The 25,339-nt window shown below is 35.8% G+C and overlaps 1 protein-coding gene across 3 annotated transcripts; it reads left to right on the top strand.

Moving 5' to 3' along the window:
- The first annotated feature begins 1,380 nt into the window (after positions 1–1,380).
- On the top strand, positions 1,381–24,093 carry LOC110461322 (E3 ubiquitin-protein ligase TRIM37-like). 3 transcript variants are annotated; one of them, XM_021514750.1, is made up of 22 exons: positions 1,381–1,607; positions 3,223–3,324; positions 4,113–4,153; positions 4,672–4,791; positions 5,901–5,988; positions 6,400–6,522; positions 6,939–7,062; positions 8,116–8,308; positions 8,803–8,935; positions 9,496–9,572; positions 10,022–10,252; positions 11,299–11,362; positions 12,497–12,560; positions 13,024–13,196; positions 14,181–14,293; positions 14,995–15,114; positions 15,457–15,536; positions 16,682–16,927; positions 17,673–17,808; positions 18,263–18,342; positions 19,012–19,255; positions 20,779–24,093. In XM_021514750.1, the coding sequence occupies exons 1-22, from the start codon at positions 1,554–1,556 to the stop codon at positions 20,810–20,812; spliced, it is 2,640 nt and encodes an 879-aa protein (XP_021370425.1). In that variant the 5' UTR covers positions 1,381–1,553; the 3' UTR covers positions 20,813–24,093. The 3 variants fall into 3 exon arrangements, with proteins under 3 accessions (XP_021370425.1, XP_021370424.1, XP_021370423.1); XM_021514749.1 differs by having other exon boundaries at positions 1,382–1,607; positions 16,685–16,927; positions 18,979–19,255; XM_021514748.1 differs by having other exon boundaries at positions 1,383–1,607; positions 18,979–19,255.
- Positions 24,094–25,339: the final 1,246 nt, after the last annotated feature.

Raw genomic sequence — 25,339 nt, 5'->3', positions numbered from 1 at the left:
GAACAACAACTACCATTTTTATGGACTGGTATGTCCCGGCCTTTGGACAGAACCTATTGCATTCTTTACCTTGGCGAACGCTCAACATGAAAGCCGAAAGTGACAACAAGTAATGATAAACAGATGTTATCTACTTTGTTATCTTGTTATCTACTTTCTTAGCCTTGCTCTTCTCCAACATAAAAAATATATTTTATTAATCGTTGCAGAACGGAGGGAGGCAAAGCCTGCATAAGACAGGCCGGTTAACGGAAGGTGGTTCTTCGTAATTTCGTTCAGACTACAAAGGATTCATTCATAAACTTATATAAAGGAATTGAAAGGCATTTTTCAATGTTCATGCCGGTATGAACGCAAATCGGAAACATACATATTTTCCGCTTCATGATTAATTAATAGGCATGTAACCAATATGCGTTCATAACGGCATAATATTGAAAATAGTGACGTCCAATACATATATTTACATTCTATGTTTTATACTTATCATTTATTCGATATTGCAGTGTCTGCATGTATCGTTAACTAGTGCAAACGAGATACCTGAAATACCCTAGGGATATTGTCACCAAAATGTTTGCTACAGTGGTCTCACTTTATTTGAGGCGGGAGGAAAATTTTCAAAATGCAGAATTGCGCTCATAGCCCTATGAATGCAGTATATTCTATTCTGGTAATGCTTATAGAGATATTTTCAGTGAAATATAAATATTTAGAAACATTTTCTTTACATCAAAGAAACGCAGGATTTTTCTAAAATTGATAACGTTTTGGTTAATTAGTGATATAAAGTTTCTTTCCTGACATCTTAGGAAAAAATAATAAATGATACAACTTTGCCTGCACATAGGGAAGTGTTGTATTATTCAGAATTCATAATTAAAAACAGTTTGCAACACATATATGACATACACTTATTTCCATATTCAGAGACGTATATCATATATATACTACTGGCTTTAACAATGTAATGTACGTAAGTCTCTGCCTTATTATTTCCCTTTTTTAAGACAGTAAAAGAACTCACTCACATAGGCTAGCAATGATATATTTAGCATTTTATGTATTCACAGAAAAAATGCAAAACCGTTAATATTCATAAGGAAAAATCAGAAAAACTGCTATAGACTAGATATTTTCGTATCTTTTATAAAGATATGGATCTTTAATATTGCCAATTTCTTTCCGCATCTTAACAATCTATTTCTAAATATATATTGAGCGGATGAGAACAATTTACAGGTGGTCGCTAATTGGACCAAATGTTTAATGTAAACAATTTCACGTATATATGAATATTAGATATTAGCTACACCAAAAATTCTTAAATATTTACTTGTTGGTACCTGATAGTACATTTTATGATATTACACGAAAAAATATTTATCACTGACAGAAAATTGCACGGTCTGGCGCGACAAAAACCAAAATGGTGACAGGAGCTCAAAACAAACCAGTTGTTATGAGTGAAAGGAAAATCAGTTCATATCTGACAACATTCCTCGTTAAGTGAGGTTCAATTATCAACCACGGGCTTACATTTCGTCTGAAAAATGGCATCGGGTGGCGGAAGAAAAGACGGAAGGCTTGAGGAACACACGGTCGAAGTGAGACATTTTCCAATGATTCAGCGGCCATGATTCAGTCTGACTCAAAGCTATTTTTTTCTGTTCATGAAACTCGTTTTGTCTGCAAACTTGTTTTTAATTAATTCAATAAGTTCAACGATTATTCTGTCATTCCAAACATAGATGATGTACAGTAGCTATAGATGGTTTTGAATTCGAGTCCTAATAATTTTCATTGGGGGTGAGTCGAACATCCTGAAATGTCATATACGAGCAGCTCTACTGTACTCGGTGTATTAATCGGACACTGTTACAGCATAGTACTAGTGCCACGGATCTGAAATGGGGCGATCGGTAATGACCAGGTGGACCAAATGTCTAGTCCCAAATTTAAAATCACAATCTTAACACAGATTGTGCAAGCTGAATGGTTTTGTTTTGTTATGTTGTGTTTTACGTCCTATCAACAGCTATGGTCATTTAAGGGCGTGCAAGGTTTTGTGGTGTTGGAAAATCGTAGTACCTAGACAAAAACAAGTTACCTGCGGCTAGTACCTAGCGACTGCCCCGCATAGGCTTTGTGGTGGAGGCCTTAAGTGATCGCAGATCAGATGCCTAAACCACTCAATCACCAAGTGGTCGTTCAAACTATAAATACACACAAACCTTGTTCAACATATGCATCACAGGTGTTCGAAAATATGACTCTTAATCATGAAATAAAGTACAAGTGACAGTAGTCTATAAGAATAATAATGCCATTAATTTGGCATATTTCTTGATATACACATGTATACATGTACAGGTATACATAGATTCAGAGATCCATCTGGATTGGGTGACCAGCTGATGGACTCTCAAAAACAAAAGCATCATGTGGATAGATAGCTAAGTTACAATTTTGGCACTAGTGCCTGTTTATTATGTTCCCAAATTTGGGATTGAAATATCAATGGTCATTGCTCTTTCATTTTCCCCTAATAGTTATCATTAACATACAAATCTTACATGTGTATATACAAATGGCATCACTTTAATTTGAATCACAAGCTTACATGTACCTGCCATACACTATAGGTTTATAATAAACTATTTGTCATTCGTTTACTTTTAATTTAAGAGCTGTGACATTATCAACAATGTATTTGCTATTTGCAAAAATAATCACAAATCATGTTATCCTTATATTACGGAACTATTAAATATATAATAGAACTGACAGCAGAGGAATTAATATGGAAAATCCTTTGGTGAGAACAATATCTGTGTATCTTGTGTAGTATTGTCGATACTGTGGCAGGTTTTAATTGTACATAGGTTTAAGGTCACCTTCGAGCTAGAGGGAATTTCCCTTTAGTTCGGTGGTAGAGCATCCGACTAGGAACCTGGAGATCGAGGGTTCAATCCCCAGTGGAAGTACACCAAGTTTTATTTTGCTACAAGTTATATTTGATATCAGGCCTGCAGAAATTGCAAATTGAACATGAGTATAAATTAATTATGTGTGGAAATTTGTGTACCGCATTCTTATTTGATCTGCTCAGGTCACTGAACCACAACGTGTACTACTGAATATATCTCTTACTATGTTTTAAATTTACATGTATGTTTTCATTGCACAACATCAGAGCTAATTTGTTCTCCATTTGTACAGGGTCTTGCAGAGGTTTTCCGATGTTTCATTTGTATGGAAAAGCTGCGGGATGCTCGCCTGTGTCCTCACTGTTCCAAGTTGTGCTGTTTCATCTGTATCCGGGTAGGTATACAAACAAGCAATACTTAATATTGTCATAAGGCCTAATACAAACATTCTTGTGTTTCCGCTAGCCCTACCTACCCTTGTTATTTGTGCCTACCCCAAAGTTTGCATTGGCATTAAGCGATATGCACTGTTAAAGTCAGAACTCCTGCTTTCGTGTATGTAAGCAAAGAAAAAATAATTTCTGAAATAAAAAAAAAATGTCTACCTACCTTAGTTTCTCTGAAGATGATGGTGGTGGAAACAAGTTTTTTTCATATTTTTTTGGTCTAATATATGTAATAATGGTAGAGTTTCTGAATACAGTTGCCTTTCCCAATATTATATATTATATGTTGTCAGTTTTTTCATGTGTCGGTTTCTGTAAGAATTGACAAAATAAATTCTCTGATATGGTGAATGTAGAGATATTTTCATTAATTTCATGAAGAAAATAATTCACTAGTGCAAACATATTTGCCATTTGGGTCATGCCGGGTTCTGGGAATAAAGTCTTTAGGTTTAAACTTGAAAATGGTTTAGGTCACCTCTAACCATGTATACAATTTCTGGGTATGAAAAGACAAATGAATTCCTGTTCCAATGATTGTCCAGTGTTCCCACTGAATTTTAGATTTCGTGGGAATATTTGATCATTTTCAAGATTTTGTGCTCCTAGATACTTGCCATACATGAGGCAATTCTTGAAAATTGGGGGTACAACCAACTATTTCGGGGGTTTCTGGGAACACTGATAGTCCCTTTGTAGTTTTCTAATTTTTCTAATTTTTCTGCTATAATTACAGAGATGGTTAACAGAACAGCGGTCACAGTGTCCTCATTGCAGGTAAATTTGACTTATGACTAGCATCATAATATTCAGTGTTCTTTGATCTTTTGCCATCAATTTGATGAAAATTGCTCCAATTTCTTTTACTGATACAAATGTTCATAGCAGCTTGGGGCTCTTGGGTGACCAAGAGAGTTTTAAAATGAGAGTTTTAGTCCTGAAAGCTGAAAATCGAAACTATAGTAGAAATCTTTCTAATGAATACTTAAAAAAAAATTCCATATAGAAACAAGAAATATTTCACAAAAAGAAAAGTGACAGAAACCCTCTTTAATAAAACAATTATTCTTAAACTATCAATTAATATGGTGATGATCTGAGTGATCAGACCTAAAAATGTATAAAAAAAATCAAGTTGTCGGAAATAAAAATGAAAAAAATATGTATGAATGAAACAACTTTCGATCATTTTTTCCACGTTAATAGGTAGTTTAAAGACCGTAGGGTTGGTTTTAATATGTCTGTATTATTTACGATTGACATTATTTCTACATACTGATATTGCTTGCTTTTAGGGCATCTCTTCACACCCACGAGCTTGTCAACTGTCGCTGGGCAGAGGAGGTGACACAGAAGTTGGATACTCTCAAGGAATGTGCCCCCGCTGCTAAAAAGGAGGAGGAAGATAAAGACATGTAGGTTCCAAAGGTTTTAGAGTATTTTTGGATGGAATGTTGGAAAAGTCAGTATCCTAATCTTGATGAATTTGGAAGTGGAATGAATTTTGTATTGTTTTTACCATTTAAATATGTCTTATCTATTATATCTTTGAACAACCAACTGGCTTTTCTGGCCTTATCATGCTTAAAAAAATCTACAGCTTTAAAAGAAAAAGATTAAAAAATGACATTCAAATTTTGGCATTTGGGAAATGGTTTGGAGGAAATTGAGAAAAAATGGTAACATATTTTCCATTGGCCAATGAGAATTAAGCTATTTAAGGATTCCCATATCACTACCAAAAACTGTAACTACACGTCTGAAACTGTCTTCCCAGCATGACTATATATAGCTTTGATAAATCAAATCTGGAAAGAAAACCTTACCTTGCATGAAATTAACAAGAATTTATCAGCAACAATGCTCCTCTAACTGACTGAGCAACCTGGTCAGCAGCAGTATCCTGACATAACTGCTACAGTTACATCTAAAACGAAATTAAGGAGGACAGGGATCTTTAAGGAACATTAGAGAAGGAGTGATAATCCCTGATAGGGTAGTAGCATGAGTAGTGTGTAGATGATGTCTTGTGTAACATTCTAGTACTTTGTCGATTGTTCCTTCAAGTGAAGTTATGCTTAAAAATAGCTAGCTTAAGTCAGTTTCTAACATGGCGATAAAAAGACAGCAATGACATGGAGAGAGGATCTCTATTTGCTTACATTCTTTTTGGTGCATACCTTGTTTTGCTCATCACCAAATATGACAATAGATGGATAGATAGATAGATAAAGAACACAGCCATAAACTAAATCAACTGACTCACGGGATGGGAAAAGCAAATTGAAACTAGGGACCAAAGTGGAAACCCCAGGTGAGGGGTCTGGGTTGCTTTGCCTCACTGAAGCTATAGAATTTTAAGGATGACTAGGTCAGAAAAGAGAGTTAGCCAACAAAAGATGATATATAAGAAGCATGCAACCTTTAATAAGTAGTTTATTATATAGGGGGGGGGGGATGACCAGAACTCCACTGGAATTTGTTACAGTTATAATGATATATGGCTCTCCTTTTCTGTGTACAGATGTGAGGAACACCAGGAGAAGCTGACCGTGTACTGTTGGGCGTGTAAGCAGTGTATATGTCACCAGTGTGCTCTTTGGGGAGGCACAGTAAGTCCACTTTGCTGTTATTTTCAACACTTTGTAAAAGAAAAAAATGCTTATATTGTAATAACTATTTGCCCATAGGTTATTCCAGATTTTTTTTGTTTACATGGATGGACCATGGAGACACTTTTTTGTTACCCCTGGCCACCCAGTTACCACATTTCTATATTTCCTTGAGCCACTCATCAAATTTACAAATTTAAATGAATAAACAATTATTGAAGTGGCTCCCCCCCCGACCCCCATACTACATCAAAACTTCAAAAAGTCAGTGTTTTTTTTCCCATACATCATTAAAATGCCTGCAGATTTAGTCTTTATTAAAAAAATGTACAAGTACAGAACGAAAAATGATATTGTAAACTTTCAACAGAGTATTAGATAACACAAAAATCATGGCGTTGTGATTTGTAGCATTCTGGCCACACGTTCAAGCCACTAGATGGTGTATATGAGGAACATGTTAAGAAGGTCACGGAGGAGCTGAATCAGTTGAAGCGTCGTCACGTAGAACTCATCAGCCTTGTACAGGATGTGGTAAGTCTCTAAGGCGTTCATGGATGCAACACATTCAGGGAGAAATACCAGTCCTGGGGTTTAGACTGTAGATTTTCAATATCTGAAAAGTAAAAGAAAAAGAGAATGAAATAACAAATGTTATTCCTGTGACTTTTTTGGGGAAAATTTTCTGGCAAGTCCTGAACATCTTTTTCGAATATTTCGATGAGTCCCATTACTAAGAGATATAGTGGGTTATCAAGAAAGTTGGTGAGTCCCACAGGGAAAGAATAAGTCCAGGATTCAAATATCTTTGTCTCAAATATCACGTTATCCGCTGTCTTCATTTGCAGTAGATGGAGGGAAATTTATTACTGGTTTTAAAGTAAAATACATTAATTTTGCAAAATATGTTATTCCAAGTAAAAAAAACATGGATTAAAATCTTATTGTAGGAGAGAAATATAGAAAGTGTAAAGACTGCCAAAGATGAGAGGGTACGGGAGATTAGGAATGCTGTGGAGCTGATGATCGCCAGACTGGAGTCTCAACTTAAGTCTAAACTACTCACCCTGATGGGTAGGTATATAAGCCATGCTGTTCTGATCGGCATCAAATCATGACCACAATAAAACACTCTGAAAATTATCTTCATATACAGTCAAACTGTCATAAATTTAATTTCGAAGATTCAAATAATCTAGGTCCAATCTTTATGAAAACAATGAAAATGACAACTACCATTTATAACGGTTTATAAAAGCATGTACATTTGAAAATATTTTTTCAAATTACCCTAAATCCAATATTTTGATCGAGTCCAAATTATATTTCTTGCCCTGCCATCAGATAACAATCATATTTGGTCTTATGCAGTACATTCAAGATTTCAAAGATGTTCGAAGTTTAACATTCGTGAGTTGACGTCTAAAAATTTGACAAATTTAATGTTTGGTCGCTCATTACTCGCTTACCAGTTAGCAGAAATCTGCAAAGTTGAATATCATTCTTCATTAAACCACAGCTTGTGTGCATTATTAAATTTCAAAGCACTGTTATATATAGCAATGTTTATGTTATAACAGACCCTCGCTGTTGCGTCTCGATACTCCGGGGTTATGCTCACTTTTTGCTTTAAGAAATTTCTGCACATCTGGAATATATATGTTATAACAAAGGCATACTGCTAGCTATTTGACTGGTTTTGGGTAGCTATACCTGACCAATGGCTAGGCTGATACCTGACCTTTGAAGATTACAGAGGAGTTGCATCCAAGTTCGAAGCCAGTCCATTTTACCGTAATGCCTCCAAAAAATTCTTTTGATGTACATCACAGGATCAAACTAGTCTTCTTGTCTCATCTGTGCTTACTGAGCCTTTGATTTTGTCATGACATATTACAGGGGTGCAGAGTGTACATGAGCGTAACCCCTGGAGTATCGAGGATGCGGCTGTTGATAATAAATTATTTTGCATTCCTATTTTCAAAATATATATTTATACACTAGATGTATCTAAATCAGAAGCTTGCTATGAATGGCTGTTATATATCGGTGATTTTTCATTTTCTATCACTTGGTTAAGCTTATGAGGCAGGTATGTGATGTTGTTTGTTATTTGTATGTCAAAAGGTCAAAGAGGTCAGCTGACCCAGGAAACTGAGCTACTCGAGTCCCTCATACAGAAGATTAACCATCAGATGGGTAGCAGGGGGAAAAGTGAACTCATCGCCCAGAGCAGTGAGCTTGTACAACTCTTCAAACACGTCAACAGGAAACCCATGGCATCTTTTGTCACCGCGGCAGTACCGGCTGACTTTACCAGGTAGGCATTGTTATTGGTCTCTTGAGTTCTAAAATGTGGAAGATATTTTTTAGGCTGGACCTACTTCAGTAGGTGTGCCTATTGTTATCCTAAATTTGCTTGCAGTCTTTGCCCAATCCTGTCCAGTGGTTGGCTGAATTTGGCGATTATCACCACTAGGCCCCCTATGATTTAGTTCCAGATCACCACCAGATTTCAAGATGATATCCTTATATATATATATGTGTATGAAATCAATTTAAAATCAAACAATCTTTGACATAATTCTGTCAACACTGCAAGGTTAGATATTCCTAACATTAAAAAGAAAGGAATTTGCGTCGAAAACGATCTCAGTATTACTAAACGACGATTGTGCTAATTATGTTTATCAGTTTTGACAGTCAAAATAGGTGGATAATTTGAGCACACTTTTGATTTTTAATTTGTATTCCTTTAGATTACATATCATACATTAATAGGTATATTATTTGACTGATGTATTTTCTTTGCAGTGAAATTGTACCACAGTATGACACAAGCTCATTTGTGATGAAGAAATTCAGCGGACTACAACAGAGGGCCGACCCAGTATACAGTCAGCCATTACATGTGTCAGGTCTCAGCTGGAGACTCAAAGTCTATCCTGTAAGTACAGGCAGTATATGGAAATCATTAGAGACTCAAAGTCTATCCTGTAAGTACAGGCAGGAAATGGAAATCATTAGAGACTCAAAGTCTATCCTGTAAGAACAGGCAGTATAAGGAAATCATTAGAGACTCAAAGTCTATTCTGTAAGTACAGGCAGTATATGGAAATCATAAGAGACTCGAAGTCAACCCAGTAAGTAAGGCAACATATGGAAATCATAAGAGACTCAAAGTCTATCCTGTAAGTACAGGCAGTAAATGGAAATCATTAGAGACTCCCAAGTCTATCCTGTACGTACAGGCAATATATGGAAATCAGCTGGAGACTCCAAGTCTATTTCATCAATTATTACGGGAACACAAAGCCAAGTTCAAAATCAGCTTAAGGTTTTGGCACTTCTTCAATTTTGATTTTGTTCTAGGATGTTCAAATGTCTCCTGTAGCAAATAAAAAACCAGCTTCAATCTGACATACATACAGATCTGTTTAAAGGAATATGTGAAGATTTAAGATTTCATGTCATCCCTAAACTGTTATCTGTTGTCTTTGTGTACAGGATGGTAATGGTGTTGTACGGGGGAATTATCTCTCCGTCTTCCTCGAGTTGTCTGCTGGCCTGTCAGAAACATCGAAGTAAGTACCACAGGTTTTGGGACAGAGCATGCAAAATTTCCTGAAATGGAAAATATTACAGAAAACAGAACTAACGAGATTTACATGTAAAGCTGTTAAATATATCTCCTTATTAGGCTGGAGTGACCTAGCTGAGTTTACAACATGATCTTTCGTTTGCTAATAAAGCACAATTAAATATTTTAGAAAAAAATATTGTGGTCAAAGCTATTTCATTATTGCTTTTTGTTATTGATCGACTTAATCTTTGTTTTAATTTACTTTGAGCCTATAAAGAGCTTTCACAGATTTCAAAAATGTGTTAACGATATCAGTTTGTCACAAAAATCATGACGTTTTGCAATATATAATAGTCACACAGATACTTTAGTCACTTTTATGAAGATTCAGTGAAGATGTTGATCACGCGAACAGGAACTTACTAACATGTTGTGATATTTGTTCCCTAGGTACGAGTACCGTGTTGAGATGGTTCATCAGGTGTCAAGGGACAGCAGTAAAAATATTGTCCGAGAGTTTGCATCCGACTTCGAAGTTGGAGAGTGTTGGGGGTACAATCGCTTTTTCCGTCTAGATCTTCTTGCCAGTGAGGGGTACCTCGATACAGAGTCGGATACACTGATTCTCCGGTTCCAAGTCCGACCTCCGACCTTTTACCAGAAGTGCAGGGACCAACAATGGTAAGAATTGAATATTATGAGGAGAGAAAAAGAAAGCATAAAATATATGAAATTGTTTTTAAGAAATCACCACTTGCCTTGAAACAGTGGATATTGCAGAAAATCTTACTCTTAGAATATTTTAGAGGAAATGTAAAATTTTAACAATGTAAAAAAAGTAAAGACCATTCTTAAATTAAAAAAACCCACATTATTACATGAACACATCCAAGAAATGCTGACTAATCCTTGAAAAAATGTTAAAAGTATTTTTATGTCAGTCAAAGTTCTGGGTGAAAGACAAGCAAATTACTCGAAATATTACATAAAAGACGTCTATATTAATAATTCCTTGAAGTTCTGTCACAGTTTGAAACTCATGGAAAGAGTGGCAGATGTAGAGGGTTTCAATAAGAGAACCAAGTTTCCGAAATCTGATTTTCATAAAAGGATCTTCATTAAGTTTCAAATCGGATGAATAGACAGACTTAATTAGAATTTACACATAGACAGTAGGTCCATGAGATACAGATGTTTAACTGAAACTTTGATAGATCTGACCTTTACCAAAAACAAATAACTCGTATATTTAGTAGTTGACAACATTAAATGAAGAAAATATATGTAATAGTAAAGGAAAGATTGAGTAAACAAAGCCTTTCTCACTCGCTACTGAACTTACCATGGAATATCACACATCATAGGAAATAACTTCATAGACAACTTGGTCAACAAAATAAATGATTCCAATAGACCAACAGTGATTTTCATGTGAGTGTCTATGGGTCGGTCTACCATTAACTCATTCATCCCTGAAATTTCATAATGGACTATTCAAACCTTTGAATTGGAAGAGTTCAGTTGTGTATTTAGAGGTGAATGAGTTAAGTTCAAACACTGGATAGAAATGAGTTGGAGATCTGCTGCCTTAGGATTACATGCTATCTGGCCCCAGCTGTTAGACTTGTGGCATTGTATGCCCCTGCAAGAACAGCAAGACATGGTTTGACTGATATATAATATGTAACTACAGAAATGATAAAAAAAATCATACATGTTTATTTCAGGTACATCAATCAACTGGAATCTGCACAAGCTCAAAACATGGGACAACTCAACCATTTGAAGGAGGTCAGCACTTTCAATTCCTTATAACAGTAGTAATTTTACAATCAACAGTAATCTGCCCCCCCCACCCCCCCTAGTATTTTGTCATCTTTGTAAACATTGTTATTCTTCTATTCTTCTCAATTTTTGTTAAATATAACCTTTAATATTTTGAAGTAAAACTACTATAAATGACCCTGGTGAAACAATCTGTTTGTGTTTTAATGTTGACCTGTTGTATTTTGGTTATTTCAAAATATGATCGTATTTTTCTCCCATCTTATTATCATATGCCTTCTCCCATCTTATTATTATATGCCTTCTCCCATCTTATTATTATATGCCTTCTCCCATCTTATTATGATATGTCTTCTCCCATCTTATTATTATATGCCTTCTCCCATCCTATTATTATATGCCTTCTCCCATCTTATTATTATATGCCTTCTCCCATCTTATTATATGCCAGCCTTTGGTGGAATGTATACTGGCAACATTTATCTGTCATAAACTTGAAGGTCAAGGTCACCCCATACAGAATCTTTATTAGATACAAGGAACATTTTCAACATATTTAACGAATTTTAAAACATTCTGTCTTTCCACCGGCTCAACACCATAGCCCACACAGCTTGTTTGCACAAACAAATTTCCATCACTACCACATATATGATTTAGGAGATTTATAGGAGTAGAAAATACACAGCTAGACCGGGACTTGAGCCCAGGACCCTCCGAACTCTAGATGGATGCTCTACCAATTGAGTTATCAGGGCCCACTTGTATAAAACATCTCAAAGTTAAGGAAAATCTCAAGCAATGTATTGTCTATGGGAAATCTTAGACTTGAGGAAATCTCAAGAGTTGAGATGTTTTATACAAGTGGGCCCTAGTCGCCAACGATCAACCCAGTCTAGTTCTACTACATTTGTACACCATACTATCAATTTGACTTTCACAATGATTGTGGGATGTACTGTGTACCATTTGCTGTCTTCTTATTTTGTATAAAAAAATAATCTCCAAAAATTGCTGTACATTTAAGAAGAGTACTGTCACCTTATTCACATTTTATTTATTTTTACAATTCAAAGTAGATGATAAATTCTAAAATACCTGAGGAAATATGTTCTGATTTGTAAATTTGTTTCTTGTCAGCGTGTGCACCTGATGGAGATGTCTAGAAGTAAAGGGTCCAGCAAACGAGTGACCACATCAGCAGGTAGGTTGAACTAGGATATAGACGTTGCTCAAACACAATTAGTACCTACCCTATTTGCCATAAGGCCAGGGTGCATGAACAATTTGCTGAAGGGGGTTCTTTTAAGATATTAACAGAAAATAAGTAGTTGTTGGCTGTTTGTGCAATGTAACTGTCGGACACATTCCCAGGGGCAATTCAAAATTTGTTCTCTTCAAATTTAAAAACACTGGAAAAGTTAAGTTCTATTTCAAGACTGCAGTGTCTGATACAATGTGTATTTAGTAATATAATCAAGAATGGAGGGTGTTTAGGAAAAACAACACTTACATCTTTAATTCAGTCCTGAAAAAGAGGGATGGTTCTTCATAAGAGGTTTAATTCAGTCCTGAAAAAGAGGGATGGTTCTTCATAAGAGGAAGGGGGCTAATTACGGCCAAGATATTAAAATCATTTATTTCTCTATTGCTCGACTTTGTTTCAGATTCTCCTCTGCCCCTGATTGATCCCCACGGGGGAGATAACCCTTCCATACAGCACCCTATCTTGCACCCCAAACCTATCCACCCAGGCACGGGGTCAGAGATTGAGATTGAGCGATCGGACGATGAAAACTTGGAAACAGACTCTGACTCCGACACCACAGACTCTAACGAGGTAACATCTTCAACAGATTTTGAACTGTTTCATGATACTGTAAACATACTTATTTTAGCGCCCTCAAATTTTAGGGCATTGCAAAATTTTAACAGTTTAGCGCATTGAGGAATTGACACGTCCAAAAAATATGCCAGAGCACTTCAATTGGCACGTTGATAATTTAGCGCAATATGTGAAGTTTGAAAAGCGCCAACATAAGAGTGCCACTTGATATGTTCATTTACTGTATCTACTTAATTTCTGGGCCCTTATTCATGAAACCAATCTCATGCTCAAGAATGGATTTTGTGCTCAAGCCAAATTTTTTGTTCCCATTATTAATTAATAAAAAAAATCGGATTTTGTCAATGGTTTGGGAAAATATTGAAGAGACTTAAAGCCAAATACTGTTCTTAATTTTTACATTTGACTTTTGATTGTTTGACGTAATTTAAGCGAGTTACAAGAAAGCTGGTTTGAGCATAGAATCCATGCTTGTGCATGAGAACGGTTTCATGAATACGGGCCCAGGTGTGAAATGTTTATACAGGAATTTCTGGTAATACATTTTGGAAATTTCTTTTCTGTACGTGGTACTTTACATTAAAAAATTCGTTCAAAAATGATATTCTTAAATGAAAAGCTCTACAATATTTTTTAATGAGTTTAATTTTTTGTTAACAAATTAATATATATGTTGTGTTTTGAAACACTTTCTTGGGTTTTTGATATATGTTGTGTTTGGAAACACTTTCTTGGGTTTTTGATATATGTTGTGTTTGGAAACACTTTCTTGGGGTGATAATATATGTTGTCTTTGGAAACACTTTCTTGGGTTGATAATATATGTTGTCTTTGGAAACACTTTCTTGGGTTGATAATATATGTTGTCTTTGGGAACACTTTCTTGGGTTGATAATATATGTTGTCTTTGGAAACACTTTCTTGGCTTGATTGAAATGTCACTGCATTTGATACTAAGAAGTGAATGTTGGTTAACAGGAGCTAAGTCAGTACTCTATAGAGGACTTAGAAGACATTGGAGAGCTGGGAACTCAAGCTGTGCTCACCATCACCGAGAACAACGATGAAAACGACATTGACGAGGAAACAATGTAATTATATACACTCAGATTCTGTTGTTATTATCCACTAGTAACTTTCCTATACTCATTTCAAATTCCTTTCTAAATGAAATATACACAATGTATTACCCTTATTTTAAGACATTTCCTCATAATAATATAAAACCAAACTAGATAATGGAATTAAATGGCCACAGCCTCATTTAATGTCAAATTGTACAGCGCATCCTTGTCCTTGGGGTGAAAAAGGACAAGGATGCGCTGTATCCCAATGCGCATTTTCAGACTGACCCCTCAGCGCCCCCTATCTTACAATTACTTTACCAACAGGGGGTGCTAACTGCTGTCAGCTACTTAGCCATCATTCGAAAATCAAAATAAATCGCGTTTAATTTGGAATGTATTAAACGGCATTAATGATAAACAACATGTTTTAGATAATTCATTTATGTCTTAAACAAAGCTACAAAGTTTGTATGTTGCAAAAGAAAAACATGAATTGGCAAGTATTACAAGAGTAAATGTATTCGTAATTATGAAGATTCAGTGTCTTTTATTTGTTTTGTTTTCATATGGCAAAGACATTTCCATGGGGCTTAACAGAGTTCAGTTATGATAAATGGTCATTTTTAACGATTATGTAGCCTGTATATCTGACAGACATATGAAATTATATCGGCACTCCCTATCAGTTTTATGTGATGATAAAAATTGTTTACTGTCTGTTACAGGTCATTAGACAACGATGTAGAAAACAGTATTACGTGGGAGGAGAACGACCTTGACCGGCGTGGGAACACTGCGTCCGCCACAGCCAAGGCGTCGTCAAACATCACTGGTTCAGAAAACAGGTTGGTACTGGATAAACTAACCTGTATATCTGTCCCATCCACAATTGATCCTGCTTGAAATCATATTTATCAGTTTTTGAAACTGAACAAAATATTCAACTGATCATTAAAATTCTTTTAATGATTTTGTAAGTTGCTTAGGTGCAGCAGGAAAACACAAAATGAATGTGGTAAAATTTGCATTTGAAAAACAATCGGACTATACTAATGTAACTATTTTAAGGGTCAAAAAACAAATCTACACAGGAAAATTACCACAACAGTATCACAGCATATTTCTTTGACTTGCGTATTAGCTTTATCATTCTATGAATGGAATGAAGTATGAATGTTTCACTCCAGGGTCGAGGATGAGGAGACGTTACTGATGCAGTTTTTACAGGACCGTACTCGGGAGAGGGACTGGACACCGAGCCTGGCAGGTAGGTGTTAAGTAAGGCCAAATAAAATTAATTACTTGGTTCTCAGGCCATTTTTTTCAAAAGAGATGCGGCAGGGAGGTAAAAAAAAAATCATTTTACATGGCAAAAACGAGACGAGGGCAATTTTTTTTTATTGTGTAGTTTGTAAAACATTCATTGTGGGCATTATTATCTTGTCTTTTTATAGTTGTGAAGAGACCTGTCATAGAGCAAGCCTCTGAAAATCCCCCCATGATGTTCCAGATGAGAATCACGAACCCCCCCATTCCTTATTTGTACCGAAATGAGCGCCATTTGTACACAGGACTAATAAGTCATCATCATTTTAACGCTTGCCTGTATACCAATCCTTTATCTTTATTCAAACAATTTTGGGACTCGGTGACTTCGGTGACATGCAGACCAATTTTCCAAATTTTTTTTAAGACACCGGCTGGCGCATTCACGATTTTTAAAAAATTTCTTTCACGATAAAATCGGCAATGCGGTGCCCTAAAATGAAATGTGCGCGGGCCTGAGAACCAAGTAATCATTTTTTTTTGGCCTAAACAAATCTTAAGGTAGACGTTCTGTAAATTAACTGGACACCCAGTCTGACAGTTTGGCCGCTTTCGATTATTGGGATCAACACGGTTGAATTGGTTGGGCCAGAGTTGTTCCTTTATGAAATAAGGTCGGACCCAGTAATAATCAGAAGCTATCTTCAGGTGAGCCTTGCAAGGAATGCATAAACTTTTGCAGGTCCGTCAGGATTTATAGCAAAAAATGGAATATTTAAAAACAGACAAATGGATTGTAGGCATGAACGGACAGGCCCTTATATTTTAAGTAAACTATCTGTACAAGTGATATATATAAAATAGAATTTGATGCGTTAGGGTGGGTTATAAATGTCACAAATATAACTTATAAAGAACCCTTCTACCACACAAGCATATTCATCCCATACATCAATATAGTTGACAAGAACAATTTCATTCTGTGAATAAGGGTTGTTTAGTCTTTTAGATAAAATTTGTGAGGAAAAAAATTCAATTTCTTGTATAATCAAGAAAGAAAAAAATAAAAAAAAAATCCCCAATACCAAAGCCACGTCACTTAAGTAATAAAAGACTGCCCTGTTTTAACATCTGTTGATGTACTAGCAGGTGGAGGAGACAGCTGTCTGGGAGGTGATTGGTTGGAGACCGTCCAGGCAGCACTGGCCCTTACCAAAGAAAAGCCAAAGACCAGCCGAAAGGAAAAGAAGACCCCGCCCACTACTGACCTCATGTTAGAGAACATTCGAGCACGTTTCTCGGAGCTTGCCACGTCCACACTGGCTGTTGCTGACTCAGCGGTTACTAATGAGACAGAGGCCAAGGCCATGGTCACCAAGCCAAATATCAATGGTAGAGTGAAGCATACACAGATAGGGAAAGGTCAAAGGGATAAAACAGATTGTGTAAACTCTAAACTATTTCATGTAAATGTTCAATTTGTAACAATTTTCAACTGTTGATATTTATTTGGAAACTTACTGTGATTCTCTGCAAGGTAAGTTTCATTGAGTTGTCTTCATGAAAACATTTTGGAAGTTTAAGAACTCTTTATTAGCTAAAATGTTCATGTTTATAGTAAGGTATTACAGGAAAATATTTGTGGACAGGTTCTGTACTCGCATTCATGTTTACGGTACAGTATAACAGGTAATTGTTTGTGGGTATTTTAAAAAACATCTTTTTCTTTGTTGGTAAGTGTGGATTTTGAAAAGATTCATGTAGCACAACCAGTATGTATTAACACTTATTGGTTGTGCTACATGAATCTTTTCACAGTGTTTGTGGGTAGTTTCTGTAAAGAGGTGGTTTCATGGATAGCCATCATAATAAATAAATATGGAAGCTTAAGTACTCTTTTTCAATTGAAAAACATCCAGGCTTTATGAGTAATTTCTGTTGCTGTTTCATGCTTAAAATAATTTCTTGATACAAACTTCTGCTTACAGCATTTTCTCGTTAACATGAGCCATTTAAGTCAAACACTCATTCTCAATCATGGTTCCGTCTCAACAGTGAATATACAACACAATCTATACAGTAGCTGATTCAGTTCTCTCTTAAACCAATATGGCTGATGACTTAGCTGTTGTTACAGAGCTTGATGATCCTGTGACCCACCCAGCAGATGATACCATAGAACAGTTCGCACTGTCAGATAACTCAATGGACGGCGACGAATCGATCTCCCCCAACTTTCAGAACACACTGTACACGAACAAACTCCAATCTAGGTAAGAGAACATTTTACATCCGAGGTATCGTGGTATTGTATGATGCTTCCCATTGAATGAATTTTAAATTAATTTAAAAGAAGTCTAATTCACTCATAAGTCATATACAAGGCTTTGTAACAGCTATTCCAGAAATAAATAGATTTTGGGAAAATTAATGTGTGGTGGCACATTTGTGAAACCCCTAACACTGACAATTATTTGTTTCCCCTTTCCCAAGTTTCACTAAACAAATGATCATGTAGACCACAGCAGCCCTATATTAATTAATACCAGTTACAAGATGTAATTGGAAATAGGCCTCATTTTTTTTAGTCAATTTCAATATTTTTGGTAAATTTTCGTAAAAGAGACTTCAGTTACAAATCTTACACAAATGAAAATAACTTTAAATTCAGAACAGTTGCATTTAAAAACAAAAAGGACACAGACTACATATTTCCGTAAATTTTAGTCACAAAACAGAACAAGATGAAAACACAAGGAAAAAGGATACCACTGTGAAGGGAGCATCAGGCGGCTCTAAAGATTTAGGTAATTTTGTCTCTTGTGGAAGAAATGGAGACATTGTATTTGTACTGATTCTGCTTCTATTAAATTTGGTCTGGGTCATAACTATTTAATTGTCAAAGATATTTTGACATCCATTGAAAGTGTGCAGTTAATTGTAATTCGGTTACTGTGACCTTGACATCAAGGTCAAAGGGGAAATATGTCAAAAATGAATGTGAATATGGCCAAGTAAGAAGATATTTTGTTCTCAAAAAACAAATATGTAGTTGTGTGGTTCAGTATTGACAAAGTCATCCCAGATAAAAAAAGAAATCTGCTAAAACTGTGTTCAAAAATGTAAAGTCAGTTTAGCAAATACAAGTGTAAAATGTCTTCAAAATCAAAGTACTATGAAAAAGAGACAATCCAAAACGAAAAGAAAATTGAGATATTTCTTATGTAACTCGGTTTGATTTTCATTAATTGTAAAAAATACTGAATTCATGAGACACGTTAAATTGACTTGAAACAAATTCTCAACTGTTGAAAGAAATTTCATAACTTTCTGTATACTAACGAAGAAACCTGTCCACTACATGGAATTGTCCTGATGATGACTTAGGAAAGTTTCACCCTATATATTCACTGTGTTTAAAAAGCGTATTGTGTATAATTCAGGTTTACCCTGGTCCTTTGGCTTTCTGTCAAAAGTCCCTGTACCTCCGCCTCCTCGCCCGGAGAGAAAAGACCGCAAGGATACTGTAGCTACGACCGCTGCCTGTTGCCAAGCAACCACAGAAGAGAGTAAGAAGGAGATGGACGGCAGTGAGGCTGCAGCTGCTGCAGGAACAGCCGCCGTCACCACGGGTACCATTGGACAGAAACCCCAGGGTACAGGCACTTCGGGACCACAAGTTGAGTTCAGCAACAACCAGTGCAATGTTAATGAGCCGAGGTAGGTAGTACACAATACAAAACTTAGTGTCTGTATCCTGTGTCCGCAACTGGAACTGAGTTATTGTATCCTGTGTCCGCAACTGGAACTGAGTTATTGTATCCTTTTTCTACTACTTGAACTGAGTTATTGTATCCTGTGTCTACTACTTGAACTGAGTTATTGTATCCTGTGTCTACTACTGGAACTAAGTTATTGTATCCTGTGTCCACTACTGGAACTGAGTTATTGTATCCTGTGTCCACTACTGGAACTGAGTTATTGTATCCTGTGTCTACTACTGGAACTGAGTTATTGTATCCCGTGTCCACTACTGGAACTGAGTTATTGTATCCTGTGTCCACTACTGGAACTGAGTTATTGTATCCTGTGTCCACTACTGGAACTGAGTTATTGTATCCTGTGTCCACTACTGGAACTGAGTTATTGTATCCTGTGTCTCCTACTGGAACTGAGTTATTGTATCCTGTGTCTACTACTTGAACTGAGTTATTGGATCCTGTGTCTACTACTTGAATTGAGTTATTGTATCCTGTGTCTACTACTTGAACTGAGTTATTGTATCCTGTGTCTACTCCTTGAATTGAGTTATTGTATCCTGTGTCTACTACTTGAACTGAGTTATTGTATCCTGTGTCTACTACTGGAACTGAGTTATTGTATCCTGTGTCTATTACTTGAACTGAGTTATTGTATCCTGTGTCTACTACTTGAATTGAGTTATTGTATCCTGTGTCTACTACTTGAACTGAGTTATTGTATCCTGTGTCTACTACTGGAACCAAGTTATTGTATCCTGTGTCTATTACTGGAATTAAGTTATTGTATCCTGTGTCTGTTACTGGAACCAAGTTATTGTATCCTGTGTCTATTACTGGAACCAAGTTATTGTATCCTGTGTCTATTACTGGAACCAAGTTGTTGTATCCTGTGTCTATTACTGGAAACATTTCTGAAAATATAAAACCTTAAACAGAAAAACAAACAAAAACAACAACTCAACACATGGGCCTCTGAAAAATTGCCACCCACCGTTTTGTACAAATGGTTTGGAAATGAACCTTGCTGTTTCTAATGATTTTGTGTAATTTCTAGTTTCCCAGGAAAGCAGAAAACATCTACAGCCTGCTATACTTTTTATCGGGCAGTTTCCCCCAGTCAAACTTTTGCCCTTTGCCAGTAAAATCCATATTCAGCAAGTTTTAATTTTGCCCTTCACAGTTTTATTACTATTTAAAAACATAATGTTGTAACTTATATTCACTGTAAGGATAAATGTTGCCCTCGTTACAGAGGGTGAAAGAGGGGAAATTACACTGCAGCGAAAATGTACTGGTATACAGTAGTTTTGTATTATAACTGAGACTTTATCATGTAATGTTATGTTTGTAACAGCTTTTAATGTCCGATCAAGACTATAGTAAACTTTGTGCAAATTACGCTATGTAATAAGTATTGTAATATGGAACAAGACTCCATCATGATTCGAAATATGTAATATTTTTGTTTTTCATTTTTTTCAGACCAGACAGTGGTGACGACACATCTGTGGTATAACAGATAGGGGACCCTGTGGAGGAAGGATCAACATTGTCTACTATAAGTGTGTCATAATTCTGAGGATTCTTAAAGAAATTTACCTGAAGAGACAAATATATGACAGCAAAGTTGGATTATATTCATGAAGGAGATCGCAGACAACTCTGAAATGATGCGAGATTGTGACTATTATGTGAATTCAGAACACAGACTAGAGTACGAGAATCTTCCTTACAGGAGGTTACTTACGCTGTAGTGTTCATCTCTCGTTGAATAGATGTTTGTCATCATCGATATCTCTGACCAATACCATAAAAACAATTTTGTGTTCACACTAAACAGAATGTGTCATGTGATGATTCACTGTTTAGATTTGATTTTCCAGAAGATATCTATGTTATGCTTGGTGATACCTAATACAACATCATGTGGTCAGTGAAACCTTGAATAGAGCCAGTTAACATGTGGCTGAAAGTCATGGTGGGTGGAATAGCAGTCACGCAAATGTGTGCCGACTGAGTGTGTGTATGCGACTGGTGTATATGTTGTGTGGGATGTGTACCTGAATCTAAGGACTTAATTGATAAACATTGTCGGTTTTAATTGAACTGCCAATGGATTCCAAGGTCTGTGATTTATATAAAATATATAAAATAATTTGTCGATTGAAAAGTGAATGTCTGTCAGAACAGATGCCATATTTGGCATATTATTAAGGATTCCTGTACGTACCACTGCCAAAAACGTGTACAAAGTATTGGAACCTGTTTTTCCGGCATGACGATAGCTTTGATAGATTATTTCTGAAGAAAAAAACATACTTTGAAGGACTTTTATCATCAACAATCGTATTCTGGGTGTAAAAATTAGGCCGGGCGAATTACAGTGCAGTGAGACAGGAACCCTTAAAGATGGAATTCGATACACTAAAGCACATTTATGGTTGCCTATGGTCAAAGGTAAAATATGTTATCAATTCAAGGGCACAGGGAGATTTTAATGTCAGTTATGCAGGTGGAGTAATTTCCCAACGTTTGTATGATGTATATCAGTATATGTAACAGTGGCGTAGCTGCCAGTAGGTAGTGTAGACATTTACCTACACATGAATCTCTTAATAATACAATTTGTTTTTCTCTGAATCCTATGTCTGCAAATTAATCTCATACATAATTTCAGATTCTTATATCCTGGACCATCATTCCGAAACTGTCCAGTTTCTTTTTAGAAAGCCTACGTCAAATCGGTAATTGGGACCCGTTGACACTTTCTGTAAACGAGAATTAAAAAAATACCTTTTTACTTCTCGATTACAGAGTGCTGACAGTACTAGTTCTCGATTGATGTTGAAGTTATCATCTACGTCATTATGATGCCTATTCATATTTAAAATCCTCATAATCATTTTCTTTTGGTTGGGGGGATTTTCCCCTTGAGCTCCCTACCATGGCTCTGCCCTTGGCGCACTGGATACCTAGGCAGACTGCAGTCCCTCGCCTGAAAGTTTGTCTACAAAATAACTTCAGCTACGCCCCTGTGAAGTATCACTGAACTTGTTTAACTTATTTATAATTCATTTTATGTATCATTACCGTAAAACGTGTCACAAATATTTTCCATATCAGGATATTATTTAACATATGATCGGCAGTCTACAACATACAAGTGACTACCGATATATCATTATTTAGGACAAAAAACACTGAAAAGAATCTCAATATGTTTAGATAGGAATATATTTACTCAAGATTTATCTTTCAAGACATTTTGATGATATTATGAAAGAAATTTTCCAAGACAAAATATATTTGTGAAACCCAGCACTTAAGCCTTGGATTGCAATTTTCTAACATGGAAGTCGGGTTAATTTGCAAAAAGATATAAATATAAAGACCTTGACCTACTTTTCACAGGGGTCCTCAAGGTCTGGAGTATATGAAATTCCAACTATGGCTGGTAGGGAAGGCAAAAATTTAATAATGGCGGCAACTAGTCATACCACTTAAAAATAATATAAAACTTGTTCATTGATCGTTATCCTCAGCTAAATGGTATATAAATATATATGTGTGTGTGTGTTTGTGTGTAATTGTGATATTTATGAAAATTATAGTGATAATCTAAATTAATCCTATATGAAAAATGTTCATGTTCAAAATTCTATAGCATCAGTGCTGAAAATGTGATATTTGAGATATTTTATTTTGTCTTGTGCTGTTTTCAGAATAGAAGATTTACAAATTAGCATATATACAGTAAAACCTCCTTATACTGTCACCATTTGTCCAGAGAAAATTTGGCATTATAAAGGGGGTTCAGTGATTTTAGGAAAACAAATAGACTGAATTACATAGGTGGTAAGCGAGGTGGCAGATGAAACAAGGGGCATTATATGGAGGTTTTACTGTATTGTAAGCTTTCACAGTATATGTTGGTAAGTTAGATTGGTACTGGAGTCGGTTAAATCTCCCATATATATTCTGTACATCTATTTCTGATTCCAATGCCACTCTAAAAGTACATACTAAAGAGAAAGTTTTGTGTTATGCAGTGGTCAGAATGTGATGACAGGTAATCATCACATCATGTGATACACATCACATGATGACTCATCATAACTACCACAGAATTACAAGTTAAAGTTTTGTGTTATACAGTGCTCAAAATTTGGTGACAGATAATAATCACATCATGTGATACACATAATATGATGACTCATCAGAGCTGCCCAAGAATAACAAGTTTGTATGAAGTACATGTCCACTGCGTTTATAGATGTATATATCTAGTTATTATAAAATGTTAGGAGAGTATTATAAACCTAGGTGCTTTCTTATAAACTTTAGTCTGACTAGCATGCGGAGACAAGCTAGAAAGATGAGAATGTTTTGTATTTGTATTGTGATAACCCTTGTGAACATGGAAATTCTGTGGCAGAAATTTACGTTTATTATATAATCTTACTCTTACTATATATAAAGTGCTTCACATTGCAAGGAAATTTGGTTTTTGTAATCAAGTCTGCTAACCCGGCAACTTCATTCCTAGCAAAAGTGTCTGGGTTTATAGACTGGCAGAAAACTGAGACAATTTTGTTTAGAATATAAACCAATCCATCTCCTAAAATACAGTTAGACACTTGGCTTGGTGGTCCCTGAATCACTGAGGCTTGATTTACCATGTACTGGTTGTCACTAGGATTTGCTCCTTTTTCTCTCACAAATTTCCATGTTTACAGTACCAATGTATGTAAAGTGAATTTTGTTTTCAATTTAGTCAAATAAAAAGCAGAAAATTATCAGAAACAGTTTGTTGAATTATTTTTATCAATTTTTTATTTTGTTTTGAAAGCCCAGCTGTGTTGGACTGTAATATGAATCTTTCAGATGGGGCATGATTTTTAAAGTCAGTCTAATATATTTTTGGTTACAGTGTACAGTAGAAATGGCCTGATCTTAAAAAAATAATAAGAGGCTTAAAGGGCCTGTATCACTCACCTGTTTCTTTTGTTACATGAAACTGACATATAGGTAACTGAAGACCAAATTTGGTAACTAGAACACAAGAAATTTTAACATCCCTTCAACGGTTCTGAAGATATTGTTGTTTAAAACTTGAAATTTTAAAGCTTTTAATGCATAATGACCTTTGACTCCCAACTTGCACTTAAAGTTGACCTTTGACCTCATTACTGTAATAAAGAAAACAATTCACACAGCTGGTCTACATAACATACCAAAGTATCATGACTCTAGTCCAAATGGTTCTTAGGATATTGTTGTTTGAAGTTTTTAACATATTTGACCCCTGCGACCTTGAAAGTAGGTCAAGGTCATTTTTATAAAGAAACTTAATAGCACTTCATCCCAGGTACCTACTGGCCAAATATGACCCTGGACATTATGGAACTTGAGAAGAAGATTGTTAAAGCTTTTAACCAAAGTTGACATTTGACCCCCGACTAGCATTTAAAGTTGACCTTTGACCTTATAACTGTAATTGAAAAAACTATTCACACTGCTGGTCTTCATAACATACCCAAGTATCATGACTTATAGTTCAAATGGTTCTTAGGATATTGTTGTTTGAAATTTTTAACATATTTGACCGCTGTGACCTTGAAAGTAGGTCAAGGTCATTTTAATGAGGAAACTTTATAACACTCGATCCATCCCAGGTACCTACTGGCCAAATATCATGACCTTAGTTCCTACAGTTCTTCAGAAGAAGTTGTTCAAAAGAAAAAGTTGACGGACGACGGACACCGCAGTACGGCATAAGCTTACATGGCCAAAAGGTGAGCTAAAAATGAAAGACATGTTGGAGATTTACATGAATACCATTAAAATTCCCGTGTTTTGCCTGCGGTGGGATAGGGATACTACTGTGTACTTGATAATTTTTGCCGATTTCACGTTTTTTCCCCTCCTGAATGAGGGTGAATTGATCGTGGCAGTAAAAATAAGTCTACAACATATTTGACATAGTAATTACATTGTACTTGTGAAGGGCGAAAAATTGACAGGCATATACCCTTAATGTGTG

The sequence above is a fragment of the Mizuhopecten yessoensis genome, unplaced genomic scaffold (genome assembly GCF_002113885.1).
Source record: "Mizuhopecten yessoensis strain PY_sf001 unplaced genomic scaffold, ASM211388v2 scaffold10603, whole genome shotgun sequence".
Taxonomy (NCBI): domain Eukaryota; kingdom Metazoa; phylum Mollusca; class Bivalvia; order Pectinida; family Pectinidae; genus Mizuhopecten; species Mizuhopecten yessoensis.
Note: the sequence above shows the minus strand (reverse complement) of the source record. Positions and strands in the feature narration are given on the sequence as shown.